Here is a 26841-nt window from a genome sequence, read left to right as displayed (position 1 = left end):
AGAACATTGGACCCACCAGAGGATTTGATTCTGAGGGCCCACCTTTCTCCCCCACTCAAGAGCCCCATAGCAGCTGCTAGGTTTGCACTATGAACTCTCCTGAAGGAGAAGCCAGGGCCCACCGGAGGATTCTCCGGTTCTCTGGTAGTCCAGTCCAACCCTGCATATTGAATAAAGATTACTACACACTTACTGAACTATGCAACGAGTTGATCAATGTCACTTTCGGCATGAGGAAGAATTATAAGAAGTGCAGGCTTTAATAAATGTAATAATTGGTTGGCATAAATATTTTGTTTATATTTCAGCCTTTAGGAATAACCCTTGTATGGTAAGTGTGACTGAACAGTATCACATAATATGCTTAAAGGGATCCTGTCACTAGATTCATGCTGTCTGATGGATCAGAGCCTGACTACACTTCTGCAGCCTGGTATGGATGCTGCAGCGTTTTAGAGAAGACATTGTTTGAAAAGACAGGCGGGGACCATAGAGATCGACGTGACTGATCCTGTGCAACCCGCAGATGGCATCTCCCATTCCACTTGATTGACAAGTGTCTCTCATGTGGGACCTGTCAATCACCTGGAGCGGCATGAGGCCATGCTGGACTGGTCATGTCTATCTCTATGACTCCCAGACAATTTCATTGAGAGAAGTGGATGAGAATCTCGTCAGTACTTGACCACGTCCATGCAAATCGTATACTTGTGGTGGGTCGTGCTGGAAGTACAGGGGAATTGTGATAGAGCGCATTATGCACACTGTGTGTCACTATTCAGCAATCTGCAGGGACATGGAGTGTCTGCCGAAATGTATCTAGAGCCTGGAACACCCCTACAATCATGGCCACAAACATACAACTGATGGCGAGTTCTGAAAAACGCAGAAACCGATGTCTGATCGGTGGATCACCTTTGTTTTCATGATACTTTCTTTTTGTAATGACCTGACTATAATCAGCAAAAGAGCTGAACAATGACCTGGGGACGTTAATAAGTAATAGTAATTAAATAACCAAAGAGACAGTTGTATGACATTTAGTAATATTTGTATTTCAGTCTATGAATCCATATAATATTGTATCAAAATATTTACAGTTAGTGCAAAAACGACAAGTTTATTACATTCCACATGAAAGCAATAGTCCCATTATATATGTAAGGCGTAGTAGTAGATGAGATACATGAACTCCAGGCTAGGTAGCAAGAAATGACAAGGTCATAAATAGATTCTGAACACCGAAGAAAGCAATCCTAATATGAGAGTAAATGAGATAGCCAGAATCAGCAGCAATTTATAGGGATACATTGGCTTCTACTGCATCTTTGTGTCTGCTCCATAAACATTAATAAGGATCTGACCCTTCTGCTGAGGCGTCTGTCAAAGTACATCCTTGTATTCTCCATGTAACAGCAATTCTGGAACTCTTCTTCTGAGAACTCAAAATTGTGCCATTCCTCTACTTCTCCTCCAGGAAATAAAGAATTTGGCAACTGTTCCTCTAGGGCGTATCCCTACAGTCTGACATCGGCCAATCAGTGCTGACATTATCAGACTCAATGGAGTTTATACATTTCCAGGAAGAATAACAGAAGAACTGCACGACACAGCGGTGGAAAGAAAGATGCTAAAGAATGATTTATTATGGAACACAAGTATTTATTAGAACTGACAAGTCAGGACAATAGACAAGTCTGTTTTAATAGCGGGGATACATATTCAGCAACACAAAGATGAAGATGTTTTTCATTATGGCCTCCCAAAAATAGGCAGAATAATGTGCTTGTTTGCCTGGTTTTTGCATCTAAAACAGTGTAAGCTTTCTTCCACACCCATTGCCACTTCTTTTGAGCCTCATCAGACTGTCTGTGATATTTCCTTAGAAATTCTTTTTTTTCCCCATTATTATATGACTATATGAATATATAGTCATATAATAATGAAAAAAAATATATTGTCATATAACATATATATATTATATGATAATAGTTTTTTCCATTATTATATGAGAATATATATAATACAATATGACAATTTATTCCTTTAATAAACGTTAATAATCATTTTAAAACATATCTTAAATATAGATACTCTTTATTTTTGCATGATACTTTGTTATATAAGACATCTTTGGGTGATACTTTATTACATAAGGAATCTTTGTGTAGATACAGTATATCCTTAAAAAGCAACAATACTTTTCTCTGAATGGCTAAATATATCAGGTGCAGTGTTACCCATCACCACACTTGGTTGTACATGTTTTAAGATATATCATCACAGGTAATAGTTTCTCTTGACTTTGAGGGTAGAACAGATTTTCCCTTTGTAAACTTGTCTGATGTATGGGCCTCTGTGGGCCCAAACTTTGTAATTTTTATTTTTCTGGTTAACCAATAAAGATATCATTTTTTGTTAATACTTTTGGGGTTTTGTACACAAAGATATTTAACATTACAAAGGTAAAACAGAAAAAAATATAATGTTTAATTTTCAAAACGGAACAACCCCTTTTTCTCACAAATACATTGGGCTGTTCTAGGGCTTGTATTGTGAACCTGTAGTACTATATTTTGACCACATGGTGTCCTCACAGCACAACCTAACACAAAGATCTTGCACCTTAGATACAGTTTAAACTAGAAATAAATAATAAAAGTCGGTACGGTATATGCGGGTCACACGTCATTTCCAATTTGTGTCAATTATTGATTTTAGTTATGACTTAAAATTTCTAAATTAAGACAAATATAAATTTGCAGCAACCTAATTCTTAGAACTTGGATGACTTCCCCATGGCCTTTTTTTCCTTTAAATTGGGACAGTTATATTAAAACCAATGTGACTTTTTGTGTGATCTTCATAGACTATGCCCACAGTATTTGCTCTCTTGTTTTTGATATCATGATGGAGCAGTCCTCATATTGGCAAATTGGGGGATTCTGTTGAAATTCCGGTTCACAGGCTGCGGGGTGTGTACAGACCTATAGGACAATTACTTCTTCCGCAGAACCATATAGAGGATGGCAAGTACAAAGCTGAGGCAGAAACAGATCCATGCTAAGATGAAGCAATATGCGTGGTACCATCCTGAGGTATAGCCAAATCTGGCAGTGTAGATGGAAACTGCAATAAGGATGCAAATGACTGCAAAGAAAAAGAGGAAAGATGGCGGTCAGGTGACTGCAGTTATCTCGCACGTCAACATTTTAATATTTCTAATATGTTTAGGGAATGTTCCTTTTTAACATCATAAAAAAGCATAAAAACAAATAACAAAAAAACTCCAAAACAACAAAAAGCAGAAAACTTAGGAGAACAGCAGAGATAAAATGAGCAAAAAACTGATCACTTTTGACCAGGTGACAGGTCCTGTTTAAATGGGGCTGTTCCTAAATACCAGACTCAGCCCATTAACAGGTAGAGTAATTATTTTATGCTCAGAACAAGCAAACTTGTCAGCAAATAACACAACGTGCTACTAAGAGGAGATATCTAGGACTTTTGTATTTTTTTCCTAAGGGGCTAAGAATTGAAAGGTAAATAGTTGCTAACAACCTGCCTGTTTTGCCCGGCGCCGATCTCTGCTGGCACAGAGCGGTCACAGACTACTCCTGCCAGCGATTCTGCTGCTTCATTTGACCTCAGCACTTCCACTTCTGCTCTGCTCTGTCGACAGGGCATCACTGCCAACGTCATGCTGATTGACAGCCAGCTCCCCGCAGTTAGGTAGTAGGGAGCCTGCTGTTAATCAGCATGATGTCAATAGTGACTCCCTGTTGACAGAGCACAACGGAGATGAAGGAGCTGCTCTATAATGTGACATCAATGAAAGCCCCAGAATTACCAGCAGGAGCGGTCTATAACCACTCTGAGCCAGCAGAGATCGGCCCCAGGCACAACAAGAAGGTAGTTACCTACAACCTGACTTTATGTTCATAGCCCCAAAGGAAAAAAATACAAAAGTCCTTGATAACCTCTTTAAGTTCCATGTTGTGTTATTTGTTGACAAGTTTGCTTGTTTTGAGACAGAAATTATTATTCTACCTAATAGGATCCAAAATTCAAAAATAATCCTTTTAAGTGCTCATTATTGGAAAGTGTACGCCTTTTAACCTACACAAGGCATTATGATTATTATTGTAACTTTATCTTAAATTAATGCAAAAACAAAAATGTGGAAAATTCCTCTAAATGGCCAGATTGTCCACTGAAAGGGTATGTACACATGTTGAGTATTTGCAGCACATTTTTCTGCACCAAAAGGAAGAGTGTTGGCAGGAAAAGCGCTGCATTTTCATGTATGTTTTTGATGTCTTTTAACTTGTATTTTATTCCCATTCTTTTAAAAAGGTGAAAAAACGCTGCAAAAATGATGAAAGAATCAACATGCTGCAGATTTCAATAAATGTTTGAAAAGTTCAAATTCCACAAGGAAAAAATACTATGCAGCAATCCCATTCACTTTGTTGGTACTGTAAAACAATACGTTTCTTACCCTTTAAAAATGCAAATTGTCTCTTCAGAGAGGAAGAGGACTAGAACTCTAGTGCCACCTACAGGAAGTAGCAATCCTAAAAGTCAATAGTGACCCTTTAACGAGCCTTGTCACATGTCTTAGGATATAAGCCAGAACCAGAAACTCAATTTGCAGACACTGTGTTTCAGGGTACTGCCCCTCGTCAGTGCAAAGTGTGAGTTCTGCTTTGGCTGGGTGAGAGGCGTCAGACCGGTATCTAAGGGGTAACATTTCTCCTTGTGGAGTTCTAGTTCTCTTCCTCTCTGAAGAGACAATTTTCATATTTCCCAGAGGAGCATTGAGGCTTTAAAAGTCTCCTCACCTTGACATGCTTAACATGTCACTGTCCGCAAGGAGAAATATTACCCCTAGATACCGGTCTGACGCCTCTCATCCAGCCAAACCAGGACTCACACTTTGCACTCACGCGGGGCAGTACCCTGAAACACACTGTCTGCAAATTGAGTTTCTGGTTCTGGCTTATATCCTAAGTCATGTGACAAGGCTTGTTAAAGGGTCATTATTGACTTTTAGGATTGCTACTTCCTATAGCTGGCACTAGAGTTCTAGTCCTCTTCCTCTCTGAAGAGGCAATTTGCATATTTCCCAGAGGAGCATTGCAGCTTTAAAAGTCTCCTCACCGTGACATGCTTAACACGTCACTCTCCACAAGGAGAAATGTTACCCCTTAGGTACCCTTTAAAAATGCCGAAAAAATGCAGAGTGTGAACAAGCCCACAAAGGAGGATCAGTATAGGGGCAGTGTATACAATGTTGTTTAGCTACATATTAGTCACCCAGCGACCTTTAAGAAGCCTCTAATAAAAGCTGTGACCGGAGAGTGTTTGTACCGATGTTAAAAACACAATATGATGTTCATGAAAGGATCATTTCCTACAGGTGTCATAAGTGTACAAATATACACACGTGCCAGTGTGAGGAGAATTAGACTTCAACATAGGGGTACACAACCTTTTCTGGTCCGAGGGCCACAGTGTCCAAGGGCGGCAATAAAACTGAAAAAGGGTATTAGAGGTTTCTAGCGTATCAAAAGTGTATGTCGGAAATGTCTAGGAGATGCAGGTTTCACTAATAGGACTCCCACATATCTGGAAAATGGGGGTCCTCTTCTCCCCCAATTAGTACTCTTGTGAGGAAGAGACCCTGAACGCATGTAACTCTCCACATTGAAGATGATAGGTGCTGTAGTAGCTGGCTGCATTTCACCCTTCCCATAAACCAGAATAGTGAGAGCTGCACATAGCAGCCACCTCTCATTCCCCATATGCCTTTCTGGAGCGCCCCCTAGTTTCTTTCTGTATGGGGGACCCAGATCTGGTTACACAGTGCTCTTTTCATGTTTGTCCATCCCTACCCCAGAGCGGTGTGCTACCCTTTTCCCCCCTGACACCAAAACTACTCTATACAGAAGACTGGAGGGTGCACAAAATGGCATGCATGGTGGGCCACGTGTGCACCCACCTGTAAAACAATGAAGGATTACATTGATTGTTCAGCTATGTTCACACATGTTGTGTTTTATTTACATCAGAAATCTGCAGCAAAACTGATCTCTGGCAGGAAATCAGCTGCATCAAAAAAGCAGGTTTTCCTGCCTTTTTTGATGCGTTTTTTCCCACTGTCCTTCTGTCTCTGTTTATGCATGTACATAAAGTTCTGTGGAAAAAAAAGAACACCATTCTATTTTGCCATCAAAAAACGCTGCAAAAATTTACCTCCGTTTTTTAGTGCGTTTTTTTCACCACCCATTACTTCCTATGGGTGAAAAAATGCTGAAAAAAATGCTGAAAGAAGTGACAAGTTCTATTTTCCAAAAACCCAACCGAGGTACAAACTATGCAGCAAAAAAAAACAAGATGTGTGAACAGAGAATTCTGGTTTCTCATAGACTTTGCTGGTACTGTAAAACGCATAAAAATCTGCAGCAAAATATGCTGAAAAACCCAACATGTGTGAACATGGTCTTACTCAGAGTTCTAGATACAGCGTGCATACTCACAGCACACAAACATCAGCGCTCCTGTAATGTAGAAGCGACATCCTTTTTCCAGTGTGAAGAGCTGTGCGATGAATGACATCAAGGCAAAACAGCAGAAGATAATGGCCAGGATCATGAAAGCTTCCACTGCCCTCATAGAAGGGTCTGAAAGAGAGGAAGAAATATCACCATGATACCAGCAGTGAGGCCCCGACTCTACAGTTTGGGGCTTAACCCATAAGACATTCATGGAGAAGTTGTATAATATTTGCGGCTAATGATATACATATATTTTGCACTATGTGAAATATTCTAATAATATTCTACTTATGATATGTCCCGAAGTGGAAATGTAATAATTATTTTTATTTTACTTTGAATAATACAGAAATTACCTTTTTGAATGTATTTGGTTAATAGATGTTTTTGCAGAAAATTGCATATAAACGTTCATTAATTTAATAGGTGCGATACAGTAACATAGTCTGTTAGCAACAACTTTCATAGTGAAAGCTCTTCTGTACAAGACGCTCAGCTACCCAACGGCCTCTCCTAAATCCACCATACCATTAAAAGGGTTATCCAGGACTGTTTTACTTTTTTACTATGGGCCTAAGGACTTACAGGCGGGTAGTTGTTAACTACTTGCCTGTTTTGCCTGGCACAGATCTCTGCTGCCACATAGCAGTCACAGACTACTCCTGCTGGCGATTCAGCAGCTCCCGTTGGCATCACATTGACAGAGAAGCTACTTCTCTTCTGCGCTCCTCTGTTGATGAACGTGACTGCTGATGCCATGCTGATTGACAGCCAGCTCCCTGCTGCCTAACTGCGGGGAGCCAACTTTCAATCAGCATGACATCAGACATCAAATTCCATTAACAAAATAGCTCTGAACAGGAATAGCTGCTCTGTTGATATGAAGCAGCTGAATCTCCAGCAGGAATGGTCTGTGACCGCTCTGAGCCGGCGCCAGAAAGTTAACAACTACCGGCCTGTTAGTTCTTGGGACCATAGTAAAAAAAAAAACAATAAGTGCCACTCCCAGAAACTAACTAATCAGTGAAGTCTTCTGTCATTTTGTGTTGTCACAATGAGACTAACTTATTTTTAATAATCAAAAGCAACTTACGTTGAGAAGAATTAATTTGGCCAAATATACTTGAACAAGTCCCACTCTGGCAGAACAGCCATATACCCTGTGACATTAACCCGGTGCTTTCTTTTAGCCAAACCTGAAACACAGTAATCACGATGAGTGAAAGTCTCTGCACATACTTGTGTGGTTTCATATTGTTTATAAGAAACATTACATGTTTGGGTTGTAAATACAGAAATGTATCCACATAAAGTATCCATTTTCATGCACATTTCTAACATACTATTAAATAACATTATAAGGAAAATGTAAATTTTGTTATTTTAATACATACATTGGAAATTGTGGCCACATAGAGCATGATAGTGACGGCAATGTGAACCACAAACACGGCAGCTAGGATGACCAACATCTTGGTTTTCTGGTGTTAACGGAGCAGGCCCTAGAAAAGAGCAGGACAATACAAATGATGAGACATCCAAAAAGGTCCAAACTATGTATATTGTCAGATAAACCACTGTCATACATAGTAATATACAGCAGAAAGATGCATTGAAGAAGGCACTAATGACTGTGCTGAACCCGCACTGCACCGGCCCTGTGTTATACGTGCACTGCACCGGCCCTGTGTTATACGTGCACTGCACCGGCCCTGTGTTATACGTGCACTGCACCGGCCCTGTGTTATACGTGCACTGCACCGGCCCTGTGTTATACGTGCACTGCACCGGCCCTGTGTTATACATGCACTGCACCGGCCCTGTGTTATACGTGCACTGCACCGGCCCTGTGTTATACGTGCACTGCACCGGCCCTGTGTTATACGTGCACTGCACCGGCCCTGTGTTATACGTGCACTGCACCGGCCCTGTGTTATACGTGCACTGCACCGGTCCTGTGTTATACGTGCACTGCACCGGCCCTGTGTTATACGTGCACTGCACCGGCCCTGTGTTATACGTGCACTGCACCGGCCCTGTGTTATACGTGCACTGCACCGGTCCTGTGTTATACGTGCACTGCACCGGCCCTGTGTTATACGTGCACTGCACCGGCCCTGTGTTATACGTGCACTGCACCGGCCCTGTGTTATACGTGCACTGCACCGGTCCTGTGTTATACGTGCACTGCACCGGCCCTGTGTTATACGTGCACTGCACCGACCCTGTGTTATACGTGCACTGCACCGGCCCTGTGTTATACGTGCACTGCACCGGCCCTGTGTTATACGTGCACTGCACCGGCCCTGTGTTATACGTGCACTGCACCGGCCCTGTGTTATACGTGCACTGCACCGGCCCTGTGTTATACGTGCACTGCACCGGTCCTGTGTTATACGTGCACTGCACCGGCCCTGTGTTATACGTGCACTGCACCGGCCCTGTGTTATACGTGCACTGCACCGGTCCTGTGTTATACGTGCACTGCACCGGCCCTGTGTTATACGTGCACTGCACCGGCCCTGTGTTATACGTGCACTGCACCGGCCCTGTGTTATACGTGCACTGCACCGGTCCTGTGTTATACGTGCACTGCACCGGCCCTGTGTTATATGTGCACTGCACAGGCCCTGTGTTATACGTGCACTGCACCGGCCCTGTGTTATACGTGCACTGCTCTTTTGTGTTTGCATTATCATTCACAAATACAAGTAAAATGTAGAAGCTGGAATAAAAGAATTTGATTGCTATTTTGAAATATTGGACTATAACAATTGTAAAATATACAAAATACTTGAAAGCTAAAAATGTACAATTAATAATAAAAGCTTATTGTGAAATGTATTTATACACAGAACGGTAGTATATGAACAATCTGTCTGTTCAGTGGGGTATCCACACACACAACCTCTTTTTTCCTTTGGTGCTTTTGCACTTTCCTAATTTTTATAGCATTATGAATATATTAATAACAGACTTCCGCTTGTTATGAAACTGTTATATAAATATCCCCTTATCGTTAAGGATACTAATCATTTAGGATACAGCATTAGGGCTCATGTGAACATCCGTGGATCTCGGATCAAACACCCGATCCTTTTAGTCTCAGAGGAGATAAGCTGCTGTGAGAGATGTCCGGCAGTAGCTTTCTCCCCTCTCTGCCCTCGAACCACTTGAACACTCAGCTGTGTTTAGCATTCACCTTTATGGGGACATACGAGAGGGCCAATGTTGGCCAAAGTCCACCTGCAGAAGACCATCAAGACAGGAAAGCCTATGGGTAAGAAAAGGGAATGGGCAGGGGAAGAAAGGACCAGAGGAGTTGAAGGAAAGCTTTTGAACCCTGTAGTGTTTCATTCCATAGATGAATAAAACTAGTAAGTAAAATATAAAAAACTGAAATATTATATGATTGTTAGCTTAAAGTATGAAAGTTGGAGGTGCACATTGCTAGACATAAGTAAAGCAAGGGCAGCATAAAGTCTTAGCACTTATTGACAGGTAAAGATGGAATCCTGGATCTAGATTGCTCATTAAAAACCTGAACTTGCAACCTCAAGGAGTGCCCCTATGGGCGAGGTAGTATCACTTCATCACTGGTATGTGTGATTTACAGACCCACCTCCTACACCGACAGTGTACTTATTCATGTGACTCAAACTATGTTTTGTTCTCTTCGAAGCCAGGCCCTAGTAGGATTTTATACAGTCCAACAGTTAACACAAGGTAGAGAAAACTGGGTGTGGAGAAAAGGGCAAGTCTAAGCATTATTTTACTCACTGTGAGACTGCTGTATATTCCTCCCAGTTTTCTATAGAATATATTATATGTCTGAGATTACCCTAATGAGACACTTAACATTTACAGTCATTCATCTGCACAGAATCAAGGAAAGCACTAATAAGCTCAACGATTATATTGGTGCGTATGGGTCTTGTTCTTAGGGATCAATAATTCCTTAACTTTAGTGAACCCCATTTGATGAACAAAAGGGTTTAACTTGACATTTTTGTTCTAGTTCATCCAAAAGGTATTCCCTGGGGTTGAGGTTGGGGCTCTGTGTTTCCAGTGAATATCTTTCACACCAAACTCAACCAGCTAAGCTGTTATGGATCTTGTTTTGTGCATTCAGCACAGTCATGCTGGTGCGCTAAAGCATTTAAACTTCCAACCACTGGAACCATCTGTGGTTCCTCAACCTGTAGCTTGGGAACTATATGTGGCTCATGGTCCTTGTTGTGTTGCTCGGGACTGTCACCTTTCTTCATTAGCACCAAGCCTAGCTATAGTGTGGTGGGAGAGCTTGATGCAAGAATACCCAAGGTAGACAAGATGGGAAACCCTAGATTTACTAAAACTGCCTCGGTATGATTTTTATGGGGGAGCTTTGGCTGTCGTTATACCGGTAATGAGGGCTCTCGGTGTCACTACTGTGTGGGGATGGGGGTGGGGAGGAAGACCCTCTGTCAGAGCAGAATGGAGCTCTTAAGTTGTAAAGGTTGAATCCCTGAAGAACAATCTTGTACCAGCCATCTTAATAGCTGGCACATGCAGTCAGTCACGTAACATTCTCCTGGCATTTGTAAAGCCATCCTACAGGTGCCAGATAGAGAAGTGTGGTTTTCACACCACAGAACACGTCTCCACTTTGGGACTGAGTAGGTGCTGTTCCTAAACGCTTTTACTTTTCAATTGTTAGAACCCTCCTGTTTGTTTTTTCCATCTTGTGTCTTGCGGTCACATGACCATCTGCCTTTATATTCCAGTTCCGCCCTTTTGACTGTGCTGGACTTCAGTGTTTGACTATTTCTCTAGCCAGGTGCTTTTGTGCCTTTCTCTGTTAGTTTGCTTGGTCCTTCTGGGACCTCTAGTACTTCTTGTCAGTTTTTCTTTTTGTGTTCTGCAATAACTTCTCTGTTTAGGAGGTGTCCCATTTTTGTCCCAGTCCTTAGTTCTTTAGGGACCCCTCCCTTAATGCTATAGGTCTTCGTTCAGACTAGCCGAGGACTAAGGCGGGTCTGTTCGCTAGGAACAGGCAGCCTGCTACATCGTAGGGATTCAGCTTAGTCTTACTGTAGGGACAGCTTTCCCCTATCTTTCCTTAGTTCATGTTGCAGATCATAACATCAATACTATTAAAGTCAGTAGTGGAACATTTAGGAGAGAAGAAATGTCATGTACTGTCTCGTTACAATGCTGTCCCACTATTATAGGACCACGCTTAAATTCAGTGAGATCTTTAGAACGACTCCATCTTTCACAAATATTTCTAAAGGCAGATAGCATGGCGAGGGGCAGGATTGCATCCAGTTGTGGCAATGGGACTGGATAAAAAAACCCATACTTTTGTCCATATAAATATAATACATGCCTGGCCTACAGAGCAGCAAATACAGACACCGGTGGGGACCTGGTAAGCGTCTGTATAGGAGCTCTGGCAAAGGGTAAGATGAGTATTGCTTTTTTGGTACTTTAAACAAGTCAGTGGTTTTTGGTTGATCTTTTACACTTAGGCGGCCAGAGACATCCTTGAAACGTTGATGCATCAGACATTAATGTGAGTTTCTACAACAAACGTTTGACAATAAAACTATTCATTAAACCACAATCGTTTGATGAGCAAATAGATTTATCCCTTTATACACGAAGGCCTCGATTATAGCTCTAAGTATGGTTCATTGGAGAATAGAAGAACTTGTTCCAAGGCCAAGTCAAACACTCATCTTGGGTCTTCCTGCTTATTGAAAAAGTAAATGTGTGGCATTCTCACTATTGTTATGCTCAGGTTTGCTGTTTGCTGAGACTCAAATAGCTTCATTTTTGGCAAAGCGGAGATCTAAAAATGTTGTAATGTGTTTATATCCTGCAAAAATAAAAAAAATTAAATTTTCAAATCCCCTTACAGAATAGAAAAGGGGTAAAGGAGTTATTAATTATCAGCTTTAAAGTATGTTCTGCAGAAAGTTAATTTATTAGAAATTAAATGTTTTTTTTTTATTCGTTGGCTGCTAAATTTTTCTGTACGGGTGGGAAGCTGGGACCACCTTCCATAACAACTGTTCTTCACAACATTACAATCAGTGCATGAGCAACAGGATCTCATAAAGGAGCATTCAGAATTGACATTAAAAAGAATCATTATCTGTATGAAAATCGTGTCGTTTTTTGTGAAAATGTCACATTTATGTGGAGCTGGGCTCTATTTTAACACGACGTCATGACGTTTTTACGAGGGGTTGAGTTATTCTTCATGCCACACCTCAGCCTGAATCTGTTCTGGGTCACGGCCAGTAGTTTCTGCAATAACTTTCCAAAGGGTGTGGACTGGCACATAGAAAAGAGTGGAGAATATTATAGATGTAAGGAAAGAGAGAAGAAAAGAATCCTTTGTTACTGTCATTGATGAAGATAGAACATCTCACAGATTAAGTGACATGAAGGTAAAAAATAAGTGCACTGTCTACGTAAAATGTCAGAGTGGGGTTCCCACAGTCAATTGGAATGAAGCGCCCAGAATTCACATATATAAAATATTTGCACATACAATTTTACCTAATAGTTATCACAGTACATCCAGGACGTATCCTCAATAAGATGTAGCAAGGCTATAAATGAATCAACCCATGAACATCAACCCAAGTGGCAAGAGGTGGCTCAAGAGTCAGCTGCAAATAGACAGAGCGGAAGGACTACATGGCATGAGGCAACTAGTCCTGTAGTGATAATCTCCTGCTGATAAAACACAGATTTTATTGAACTACAATAAGCAGCCCAGTAAGTGACACATCGTTGGAATCAGGGTCTTTTCCCATACATTATGCTATTCTTAGATTAAGTAGTAAAAACCTGCTGACAGATTCCCTTTAACAGTTCATTACTGAGTCAGAGCTTGGTCCTGCCAAAGTTTTTTTCTGGTATTCAGTGGTGCCCAGAGCTTCTGTAGTTCCCTAATTGCTGATATTTGTGGTGCGAATGAGGTCATTGTCGACCAATTTAAGTTTTGGTATTACAGAGAAGGCAAAGATTCATTATACATGCACATACACAGATATGGAACCTGGAACATATCGTACCCTAAAATACTGAGAACGCAAAGCTACATGAAGCCAGAGACATCTATCACTTCTATGTTTTTATCCATACTTGGCAACAACTATGATTACTTGGTTATTTATTTCTTAATAGTCTAAAGTGACTTAAGCGAGACTACAAATCATGTTCACAGATGTGGGTGTTGCCAATTTGTCATATTTTAGGATTACCCATTTTGCACGTGTGGTTCCCATGTGCATTGCGAGACAAGTTTCAACACTGCTTTGTCATCTTCTCATTAAATTGGAGCAACTTTACAGAATATATTTGACTGCTCACCTGGCACTTTGTCTAATGCTAAGCAGTTCACAGGTCCACGAAATACGGACCGTGCTTGGATTGCAATGCGTGACTGCTGGATCACCTGACCTGAGCTAACTGCTTCATAGGCATCGCTGAGGAAGTTAGATCAGGTCACAAAACCTGGCGATTGGGCTGATCCAAGTACTGTCCATGTTTCACGGATGTGTTTATTATGGCCTAAACTGAACTATAATTTACATGAAGCTTACTGGCTATATGATTTTTTGTAGACATTTTTTATTTTTCTATCTCACTTCTTCTGTACAATAGCAAGAATACAGAGTAGAAATACATATAATTCCAACATCAGACTGTAAACAAAGTTTGTTCTAAATTTGCAACCATGAAGACACATAGGTAGAATATTTAATAATTACTAGATGGAAATTATTTTTTTTTTTCTTCATTTCAGATGCACTAGAGCAATTATAAAAATAATTTCAAACATTAAAATAAAACTTACTGAAATAATTCAGTATATAATTGCAGAAATAATACTTTAATGTACGGCATTCCTGGTTTACTGAGCCCTTTGTCCATATAGCAGCTAATCCCCTCGGAGTCTGTTCTGCACACTGGAAAGACTATGCTTTTTCATATTCAGATTTATAGCCATGCTGCAGACTTGGACTGGCCCACGGTAGTACAGGAGAATCTCCCGGGGGGCCCCTGTGTAGGACTGAGACCTCCACTCCTGTTTATAAGCAATATTTGTCTCAATATAATTGATTCACTATGTATAGACAAAAGTAGCATGTCATCATATATTTAAAATACTACCGAGGGTATTATTATATAAAAATATAGGCACATTTGTTCATGAGCGTAATGTAATATTTGCACGTAGCTTTATATGGGGCCCTCATAGTCAATGTTTCTGCTGGGTGAGCCTTTACTTGGCCACCAGTCCATGCTAGTTACACTCATAATCTATAAAGGACAAGGTATTCGGAGGGAAGTTGAATATTGAAGAATTGTTTGGTAAAGTCCTGCATCATTTTATCATGGCCAGGTACAAGCTAGATGTCATCTACTCTTCAGCATATACAGACAAGCCTGACGCCTATCATGTTCATCATTCATGCACAGTTCGAAACATTCAAGTGCAGTTCCAGAAAATTATTTTGATTATGAATATATCTGTAATTAAAAAATAAATTAGTGGCATATAAATGTTTGGTTTGTGACATAGATGACCACTGATTAGTTCCTCTAACAAGCATGTTAGATGATTTAAATGAGTATCGATATGTATGTGAAGATACGTGAATGTCATGATCTGTCATGGCTCATGTCATCTTCCCAGTGGCACACCCTGTGTTCTATTTTTGCAATGGATAGAGTAATTGGCTCATGTATCGAGTATAGTAAGTATTTTCTATTGTGTGGGAACCTGCACTACAGTGTCATTTTTTTTTTTAAAACCTGCTTGGTTATGCACATTACGTGGCTTTTGTAGATGTACTGACATGTTACCATTGCCCCAGGTGATCCGTCTATGAATACACGTCTTCGACAAGCTGCTATACCGCATCCTAGCAATGTTGTTCAGACAGAATTTGGAGTAAACATCAGTATTTTAATGAAATTGAGTTGCCTTGGAATACTTGCGGAAAGAGATAACATTACATTCTGATAGACTTTACCCCAAACTGTATCTAGACTCAACCCTCATAATGTTCTAGTCAACTCTCAGAGAGTTGTGGAATTTACCAAGGAATACTAGTTCAGTTGGGTCAGCCAACATAACGTCCTAAGTGATGTCCACTCAATGTCATTCTGGGAACGCAACACTTGTCACTTTGAACATTTCTCTAAAACTTAATTGAAGTGTATATAATGTATTATTATGCTCCTTACATTGAGTGAATGGTTTATTTTTCCTTTTAGTCTTCGCCATGATAATGGTCACCTTGTAAATCTTCCTACGTAGAGAATTATACCCAACGTGGAAGCCAGTTATAGACACTGTACAATAGCCCCAGGCTTCCAGCCTCTCATCTTTAAAATGACAGAAATGCACCCGAGGCTGTTAGAGAAGGAAGACTTATTTTAGCAAACACGTGGCCATTTTTTTTTTAAGCATACACTGAATTTTGTAGAATTTCCTCTCATTTCAGCAGGTAAAAAGCTTGAGGCATCACTCATATCTCAGGGTCCTTTGTTGATTTCCAAAACTAAACTTGTCACAGACATTTTTTTAAATTTTAGTTCAAGGAAGAAATTTTCTCCCTGACTAATGGATTGACAAATTCGCGTACGAGTACATGGTGTTTGTTATTTGCAATTGAAGAGTCCTGTAGCGAGTACACGGAAGATTTATTCAATTGTCAGCAAAAGTTAATGCTCAATGCCTGTCGTGCTAACTGCCAGAAAACATCAATCCCAGCAGTCAAATTTATGAGGCTTCTGCTCAACCCAAGGAACCCACTTAGGGTTCGTACCCTACATCCCATCATCTAAATGTTACCATCTTACTAATTATATCTCACTGTGTATTACTCTTTTATACACCCTTGTCCAATATTTTCTTCTTTTTGGTGATTAGATTATATGGCATTTAAGGAGGACTTAATTGGAGGACGAAAGTTGAACTTGATGGACCTAGGTCTTTATTCAACCTATGTTACTATGTTACCAGGTCCAAAGTGGTCTGATTGTGCTCTTATTTTTTGTGCTGCTCCTCCTAGTTTTCCGCTTTTTGTTTTTTAAAAATCCACCATATGGTTCCAGGGAGATGGAGCTTTCTATTTAGTGCTAATTTTTCTGTTGGTTACCAGTGGCGCATGGTTCACAGGATCCTCTGGGGCGTATCTTTAGGCTGATCTGCATTATTACACTGTGAGTCAAGCCCCCTTGAAAGACCAGAAAAATCAGTGCTAAATAAAAAGCCCCATATCTCTGGAACTGTATGGAGGATTTAAAGAAAAACAAAAAATATACCGTATTTTTCGGACTATAAGACGCACCTTTTTCCTCCAAAATTTTGGAGGAAAATGGGGGGTGCGTCTTATAGTCTGAATGTTGCTGGGGGGTATATATATATATATATATATATATATACTGTGTGGGGGGAACGGTTGCAGCGGAGGAGCGGGGCACAGGAGGCAGCAGCCGCCTGCTGCACCCTACACTGTCCCCGCTGTTAAAGAAAATGAATGTTCACTGCTCCCCATGCCCATAGGCGTGGGGAGCACAGAATATACATGCTCCTTAATAGCGGCACACAGTGTATTAGCAGCGCGGCTCCTGATGCTGCCGAGCGATCGCGTGTGCCCGCTATTAAAGGGCATGAATATTCACTCCCTCTCCATGCCCTCTCCCTCTCACACGCGATCGCCTGGCAGCAGTAGGAGCCACGCTGCAGCTACGCTGTGTGCCGGCTATTAATCAGCATGAAGTCCCTGCTCCCCGCGCACACAGTCCCGGCGTGGGGAGCAGTGACTTCTGGCAGCTGATCTCTCCTTGTGAGCCGCACATGGCAGTGACGGCATGCGTGACTCACATGGAGAGATCAGTGCGGGCAGACAGGATGTAGCTTTGATGGGAGAGAGAAGAGAGGTGAGTAGGAGTGTTTATTTTTTTATTTGCAGCGTGATGGGGATTAGAGGGACCATGCATACCAGGATAAGGATGAGGGGGCCATACATACCAGGATAAGAATGAGGGGGGCATCATTACCAGGCTAAGGATGAGGGGGCCATATATACCAGGATAAGGATGAGGGGGCCATACATACCAGGATAAGAATGAGGGGGCCATCATTACCAGGCTAAGGATGAGGGGGATTATACATGCCAAAATAAGGATGAGGGGGATCATACATACCAGTATAAGGATGAGGGGGATCATACATACCAGTATAAGGATGAGGGTTCCATGTATACCAGGATAAGGATGAGGGGTGCCATGCATATCAGGATGGAGGGGTGCCATGCATATCAGGATGGAGGGGGCCATACATACCAGGATAAGGATGAGGGGGATCATACATACCAGTATAAGGATGAGGGGGATCATACATACCATTATAAGGATGAGGGGTACCAAGCATACCAGGATAAGGATGAGGGGGCATGCATACCAGGATAAGGATGAGGGGTGCCATGGATACCAGGATAGGGATTAGGGGTGCCATGAATACCAGGATAGGGATGAGAGGTGCCATGCATATCAGGATGGAGGGGTGCCATGCATACCAGGAAGGGGATGGGGGCCACGTATAATAGGAAGGGGGGGCATATCTACCAGGATGGGGGATATTATAAGAATTGGGGGACATGACTGCTATACCAGTGTCAGCAGCAGACCCGCTCCCCCTTAACAGTGCATCGTGACCACATTTTTTGCTTAATTTTTTTTTCTATTTTCTTCCTCTAAAACCTAGGTGCGTTTTATGGTCCAGTGTGTCTTATAGTCCGAAAAATATGGTAATACTCAGGGAAGTAGTGAGAATGAAATATGAGCAGAAGCTGGCTCCTTTTGACCTTTGTCCCCTTTAAGCATATTTAAGTAGGATTTTTTACCGGTTAATTTCTGAAATACTTTGTATACTGCTTAGTCTGTGAAGCCAGGTGGTGGGATCACTGGTGGTTCCATTACTGTCTGTTCCTGTGCTCCATAGATAGCTACTTGTTTTGTCATTTGCTGAATATTGGACATTATAGAATGAGCTGCATATTTGTGCTCTGCTTAATATTGATTTGCTTATGTAAGAAAACAATATATGTTAATCACCTCATTGAATATACAGGGTTTGGCTAATCTGGTTTTACTGCATCTGCCCCAATGTAATTTAATAAAGACCTGACACCCACGCATGGTGGAGTAGGCTGAGCTGGCATGCAATGTAGGAAAGAGTGAAATCACTGCAAACCAGAATATTGGGGTGAGTGCATTTATTGGATATTTTGGAAATATTAGGCTATTTTATCAATTTACACTTACTGACTGATACTGGCTACAAATTTTATAATGTTAGGGAACATAAGACCTCATGTACATTGCTGTGAGATGGCACCAATAATCTTTGATGGGGCTTTACTGTACCTCTAAAGTGACTGAACCAGAGGGTGAGGCCAAGGGTCTAATGATAACAACCCCGATAAGGTACTGAAGAAAGAATGGTGACTTCTCTGTTAGGCTTTTCTCCTCCGTTTTGATGGAAACATTTTATTAGTTGGATATTACATTGAGGGATATGAGCCATATGTATTGAGAATATGAAATGAGAGGGAATATGTGTTTCATGTGATCTAGTACTATTGTAATCTAATCTTGTATTGTAATCTCCAGCATCCATTTGTCATAGCTGTAGATCTAGGCAGGCTTTATATTTAGGTTGATCCAGAACCATGGTCATAGCAATCTCTGTGTTCCAGTTGTCAGTGATGAGTAGACCCCCCCCGGACAATGATTTATTATTAAGTTGCCATCTGTTTCGGAGCACATGATAGTTCTGGAGCCACCATAATCTATTGTAGTGTGTAAAGGACAAGTACTGGCACCATCCTGGGTTATACTCCTACTGTATCTCAACGCCCTTAGTGTGTTTGTTCAACTAGATCTGACTACCCTGCAAAACACTTACTAATAGTATTAACTCTGAGCCAACACCCAAAAGGGTTTGGTCATCCATGTCATCCAAATTCTCTGCTGTTTTCCTTCTCTCTTCCTGATGCACCACTAAAAGGATTTACTTTGGCTCTTTTAGGCATGAAACCCCCTGACAACCCATCCCGGAACCTCTTTGTACATAGTTAGCAAAGATGGCCATGCCGCAACCATTTCTTATGCATTACTTCATTATTTTTCATGCATTTCACAATGAATGAAATCTTCTATATATATTTATATTGTCTTAGTGAAATAGATTTACATTAGAATATACAATTTAGAAAAATGAATATGGAGAGGAGAAATATCAATATTGAGGCTATTGAGCCATAAGACATTTCACAATTTTTAAACTCCTTTTAGTATCATGACACACATTTGATCCTGTTACACCGCAGCGTAGCCGTGTATCAGTTGACCATTTACCATACCGCAGTTGTCATATTTGGATACAAGCTTAGTTTCTTGATGCTTGCCAGAAGATAGTACATGAGATTTACACCTCAAGAGCGATTTAGTAATTGATGATCTGGTTACTAATGAAGGCCAAATAAAAATGTATGAAATGACAGCACTCAGGAACACAAAGTCAGTGTTGGCAGAGAGTCATTTCAGATTATATTTCAGGAACCTTCACTCAGTGCCAACATTGGCAATATTTCCTTAACAGCAACATAGAAGATACCAACTTACATGTGAGTGAACAAGCACTTTAAATCTATGAGTTTATATAGACAAGCGGAGGAGCTTCTGAAACTAGTAGAAAGTTCAGCAAAGTAGATTGAAATAATACTGGATTTGATCACCAGTAGTCGTAATTATTTATTAACCTTAATGTGACAGTCTATTCAAGTCCGTGACCACAGCTGAGCTTTGATGTGGTCATCAATTAATAAAGAGGAGTTCAAAAGAAAGATAAGGTTTCTAAACCACCATCAGAGTCAGCTCACTGATGGATTCTCCGCAGATGCCTTTCTGAATGGAGCTGAGGTCAGGCATACTCACCTCCACTGTCTTCATTCTCTAAGGCACTGCCAGAGATAGCTGAGCACGGTACAATAGAGAATGAATAGAATGGAGGTGGACCTGGGTGACCTCCTCCCCATTCTGAAGAGCCCATTTTCAAGATCGGTGGAGATTCCAGTATTGAATAGGTTGTAAAGTATAGTCTTAGTTCCAAACCTTTAGATCATTCTGAAGTCTTCTATGTACAGTGAAACACTGAGTCTGTAGAAGCCAGTTTCAAATTAATAATGAAACCCTAAGCCACAAATACATGAACTTAAAGGGGTTATCCAGGACTTTGCTTTTTTTTCTATGGGGTTGAGATCTGCCTGTTCTGCCTGGTTCTAATCTCTGCCAGCTCAGTGCAGTCACGGACCACTCCTGCCATTGATTCTGCTGATTAATTAGACCTCATGTAAACAAGAGCAGCTCTTCCTCTTCTGGCCTGCTCTGTCAATGGGCATTACTGCTGACATCATGCTGATTAACAGGTGGCTCCCCGCAGTTAGGCAGCAGGGAGATGATGGTTAACCCTAGAACGCATGACCATAAAAAATCTACTTTTTCACATACCTGGGGCCTTTTAGGCCCGTGTGCAAATAACATGGAATAACTCAAACAAAAATGACAAACAACTATATACCTGAGGAATACCTAGAGTTTCAAAATTCTAACTAAAGAAATCTTGCAGAAAATAGAAAAAATTAACAGGGCGGGCCTGCGAGGCCCCAGGTATGCGTTCTAGGGTTAATCAGCATGATATTGGCTGAGATGCCCTGTCAACAAAGTTGAGTGGAACAGAAGAAGTGGTCTGAGCCTGTCTCTGTGACCATTCTGAGCTGGCACAGATTGGCACTGGGCAGAACAGGCAGATACTTAGCAACTACCTGCCTGTAAGATATTAGCCCCAAACAAAAAATGCTCCAGAAGGTGTCTACATTCTTTAAGGGCAAAATGGCGACATTACTAAACTGCACATATCAATGATTATAAATGAGGCAGAGAGCCTTATATTACGGTCCATATGGGACTCCATATTACTCTATGTTACAGGGCGTAAAAACATGTAAAAAGCTAATAGATCAAGCATGTGCAAACAACAGTATACACGGCTCTGTACAACACATAGGTTTTATACAGACAGGAACAGGTCATTTCTATTAGATAATTGCTTCTTTTATTAATCAGACCACATTACAATGACTGATACAATGTATCAGTGCATTAATCACATAAATGAAGGTCATTGTATTTTTTGTAATAATGCATACTTTCATACATTTCCGGGAGTCGGCTATTGCAAACCAGTGGTGTGTAAGAAGAGATAACAAGAAAAGTTCCTTTGCGTTTGGCATTTAGAAACTCTGATTTTCATAAATAGAGAAGTGGAGTTAAGACGTTAAGTCATGCAAGCGATGTGTAACCATTGTGTGATAGCAAGCATCGAATATCACACCAGCGACCCACCCCACCCATCTGCCAGATTTACTCTGACTCATTGTGTACTGAAAAACAAAATCCTAAGCAACCCAACCTATCTAGCGAGATATGTCGTGGTAGGCAGCGACACTGGGACACCACAATGGTTACGTAGTAAAAATATGTTTGTAAAAGGCAATGTCGTAGCTGCAGGAACGCTCATGGGCTCCACACCCGAAGCTGTACTGTGCAGGGGCACGGCCATTGAGGAATACAACACAGAATATATCAGCAGCCTGGATTTTATTCTGCATGTAAATTCCATATCTATAGTGACACAGAAGTCAGGTACATGTTCTCGCCTGCTATAATATCAGTGCACTGAGAGGAGTTCTCATAATGAGATTGCTGTAGCCCTGAGGTTATAAAGTCATCACGGTACACTTAAGGCTTCAGCGCATACCTGCCATGAATAACACCGGAGCGCCTGGGGCCATCAGTCACATTATGCAGTCAATTAAATGCCATAGCTGACATCTAAGTACTATCAGCCAGTGTTTCTGGATATTCAGGATTAAATAATGCATGTATAGATAGATTAGGTCAAAATGACCCAGGAGTTTTTTTTTCTTTTCCTACTTTTTAGTAAATCTATCTTCTTCAATTTAAGTAATAAGCCAGAATGTTATCACTCCCTATAGCGCTATGCGGTAACCGTCAATTGCCATATAATGGGAGCTGTCGGTATGTATTCTTCTCCCTATTTCCATGTTAAGTCACTGATTAATTAATTAGGTAATTATAGATGACTGGCAGGGGCATAATTATAGTAAGTGCCAGACTGCAATCGCACCCAAGCCCTAAAGCCTAATGAGCCAAAAAAATCCCTTTGGCCCATATGGTAAGACCGATACTATGAAACACCTGTGGTAGTTGGTGGCCCAGTTGGATATTGTCCATTGAGGCCCATGAGGTTGAAGTTACGCCTCAGATGACTAATACAATGGAACTTCTATTGTCATAAAATCCATGCAAGCTATGGTAGACATCTCACTAACGATCAGGGTACAGACTTTATATCACATAGGGGAAAAAAGGGGGTATCAGCTCACCAATATAAGTCACGGCAATATGGAGGATGCCCGGAAAGAAAAGGGGCCAGTATCCCCAGCAAAGCAATGCAAGAAATGGAAAAATAAATTCCAGTACTGGTGTAAGAAATTCTTGTCCCATTTTTTATATCAGTTGGTATATTAACATCTGAAATTCAGATGCCGGAAGTTGAATACTCTACATCCGGTGAGGTTGAGATCTATTGTATTAATTCTGTAGTTTCTAAAAACTATGATAACAAGACATTCATTATCAAAGTGACAATGTGGTTAACTAGAAGAAAATAATTTAGTTACTTATTAATTATTGATCCCGCGAATATTCCTTACTTGTCTAGCAGAGATGATGAGCCAACTATGCACAAGTCATCACTGCAGCCAATCACTGGCCTCAGAGGTCTTGTATCATTAGGCCAGTGATTGGCTGCAGCACTAACATCAACTACATCACCAAAACGGCAGCACTGGAGGGCGGGGGATTTACCAGGTATGTAACAATTATTATTATTTTACCACACTGCTCGCTTTTAGGCATTTTTTTTTAAATCACGGATATCAGTGTGATCCACTCTGGACCAGTCAGAGATCTACCAGTAGATCCTAATCTAATGGCTGTCTATCCAGGCTCTTCATTAATTGCTCCTATACAAATTACGCAGGTTTTATCAATGTTTGCGATAAATAAGCCGTGCTTCCATCATACAAGATCTCGCATTTCCTCATATTTATTCTTTTAATTTTCTATGTTATTGCAACACTTCTTTCACATAATTATTACACATACTTTACCAGTCAGTAAATCCTCCTTCATTTTCTTATACTATATATACATATGAGCCAATATTTTACTAGGAAATCAATGTTCTTCAACACAGCATTAGTACAAAACAAATTAGGAAAAATATACTTTTTCTGAAATGGTGGGCTGATTTGGATGAACCTTGGTCTCCAATATGATGTAGTGACAGATTCCCACTAGCAGTGGCAATCTGCCCGGTTTAAGAACAGAAAAGCACAGGAATATGAAATTCCTAATGAAGGCCTGAAATTCTGCCAGCAAGTGACCGAATCAGGTGTATGATGTGCAATAAAAGGGATGCATGAAATCTGATAGGCAGTAGAAATGCAATACAAGAAAAATATAAAGTACATTAATGTTTCGGCCCTGATTCCGGACCTTCATCAGAATGGTGCGGATTGCTGAAGGACCGTGTGTGAAAGCAATAAGCGCTATGGAAAAATTGACTTCTGTTGTTAGTTGGGTGGTCTTCTGCTGCAATAGAAGTGAGGCAGACTACCGCATTTTCCACTGTATTATTAACCGTACATGCACATTAGCATTAGCGTTGTATCTATAACTGTTCTCCTTTCTCTTCAGAGTGCTACCTACCTAATTATTCTTTAAATCACATTATATTACAAAATTGCTAAAACATGGAAGCCCAACTAGAAAGTGTGAAAAACTTGTGACAATCTAATCAAGCAACGCACAGTGTTGGGCAACCCTTACTGTCGGGAACAAGGGTTACCCTGCAGCTCTTGCATACCAGTCCATTTTTATAGGCTCTGAACCAGCTAATAAAAGTTTACTGAAACAAGCATGAAACGGCTGCATGTTTGTTAGAAACATGACTTTGAGTGATAGATAATCTATTGAAATGGTTTTAGGGAACGAAACAATTCTAAAATTCGGGAAGTAGCAAAACCTTCTGCTGTCCAAAATTGCAATTACAAAACAGGTAATCTAATTTAATATGACCTAACCAAGTGATATTCACTTACATAACGCTCTATAATTTTCTTGAAACAAATGTTTCCCCAGATTCCTAATGATGTTTTAGTTAGTACATTACAGTTAGACTTTATTAACACATCAGTATTTGATCAGCATTTCATCAGTATTTCTATGCCAAAACCAGGAGTGTCTCCAAAACACAGAACAGGGGTCAATCTTTCAAATATAGTTTTTCTCTGTAAGTTGCAGTCCTGGTTTTGGCATAGAAACACTGATGCAAAATACTGACCAAATATTACATTTGTGAATAAGTTTGTACAGTGTATTTTGCTGAGCAAGCTTCCTCTATTCCTTGCAACAGCTGGAGTGAGTATCACTAGAATGATGAAGCATCTGCATCCTAAACTCTGGCAGAAGCCCAGCCATCCACCACCCAGAAGTCCCAGGTAGCAATTTTTGATCCAGACCAGCTTTCCCAATAAGAAACTGTAGCATATAGAGTAAGCTTGGCAGTGCCAATCTCATCTGGCGCAACAAAACCAGGGGCCGATATACCATTGGTTCAGCCTGTGGAGTCGCACAGGGGCCCAGGAAATAAGGGCCCACTACCACCTCCAAAATAGGCAGAATTGTGCATTGTGATGAGCTATTGGACTGCAAATTGCCCATGTACTTTTCTTGCACAGGGGCCATCTTCTGTCTGTATCCACCACTGAACAAATCCCTAAGAACTGGAGATAACTCTAGACAAACTGAGCTTTTTATGACAGACAGAAAAATGATCTTCTTGAGGACTGGTCTTACAAGATTTGCTTTAATGTTGAACTAGATGAGACCTTCAATTGACAATGATGACATTTATTGAAAGCTCTTACCTTGCTAAGTCTTTTAGTAGACTGACATACTGTGATGTGCGTGAGATTGGTGTATTTATATATTTTACTCACTTATATAGTGCCATTAATTCCACAGCGCTTTACAGACATTATGGGCACTGTCCCCATTGGGGCTCACAATCTACATTTCCTATCATTATGTCTTTGGAGTGTGGGAGGAAACCGGAGAACCCGGAGGAAACCCACACAAACACGGGGAGAACATACAGACTCCTTGCAGATTTATTCCTTTCTGGGATTTGAACCCAGGACCCCAGCGCAGCAACCTGCAGTGCTAACCACTGTAATTAGAAAGAAAACCAATAAGGGCTAATTCTTGCAAAGGTCCAGATGATGTAAAATTTATACCCTTCATCCATAACAATAAAAAGTGACAGTGTCATGGGTGCCGAAGGCACAATGACCTGCATGGGGAGGGAAGTTTAGCCTGTCTGTCGGGTCCTACAGAAGTGCTAGTGTAACACAAATTACTGAAAAATGTAGTGCTGGACAACTTTAGAGCGAGACCACAAGGAGGACCACCTAAAGTTCTAGATAGTAGTTTTAATGTTCTGCTAGATAGGTATATATCTGTATCCACTAAAGTTCTGCATTGGGCTGTCATTTATGATACATATTTAGTGTTTGAAGAAAAGTTAAGTTGTATATTAGACATATTATTTTACTTCTTTTCTTGGCTTGATAAAATTTTTTGCATGCATAAAGATAATAGAACAAAAACACAAAAATGCAAAGAAATAAAAGACAAAAAGAAACAAACTATACATATAAAGGTTTAGAGCCACTGGGTATGTTACAAAATATTCAATCACAACTGAATAGACAGTGATAATCATCTGTCTGAAAACCTCAGAAGTTACGGTGCATCTCCAATTTTGCTCATGGAAATTATTGTTCTACATTAACTTTGCCAAAAAGTCTGAAAAATATGTCAAAGAAATCTTACCGAGGAGAATGGTGTGCTTCAGACGTCCTTGCTCACTTTTGGTGTGAATGGCAATACTTGGATAGCAATACTTCTCAAGCAGTTATAGGTTCTGTGTGATGCAATTAGGGTGGTGCCCCGTGCGAGTTTTATAAGAACATATATGCAGAGAACTATC

General features: G+C 40.7%; 1 protein-coding gene across 1 annotated transcript; it reads right to left on the bottom strand.

The window, feature by feature from the left end:
* Positions 1–1029: 1029 nt before the first annotated feature.
* Positions 1030–26841, bottom strand: EMP1 (epithelial membrane protein 1). Its single transcript, XM_073644189.1, has 5 exons — positions 26685–26841; positions 7955–8062; positions 7654–7756; positions 6543–6686; positions 1030–3150 (listed from the first exon to the last, which is right to left on the bottom strand). The coding sequence occupies exons 2-5, from the start codon at positions 8030–8032 to the stop codon at positions 2999–3001; spliced, it is 477 nt and encodes a 158-aa protein (XP_073500290.1). The 5' UTR covers positions 8033–8062; positions 26685–26841; the 3' UTR covers positions 1030–2998.

Source organism: Phyllobates terribilis, unplaced genomic scaffold, assembly GCF_046119375.1.
Source record: "Phyllobates terribilis strain yellow unplaced genomic scaffold, ASM4611937v1 Scaffold_8__6_contigs__length_399053987, whole genome shotgun sequence".
NCBI classification, from domain to species: Eukaryota; Metazoa; Chordata; class Amphibia; order Anura; family Dendrobatidae; genus Phyllobates; species Phyllobates terribilis.
The sequence above is the reverse complement of the archived record's forward strand: the minus strand, read 5'-3'. Positions and strand labels throughout refer to the sequence as shown.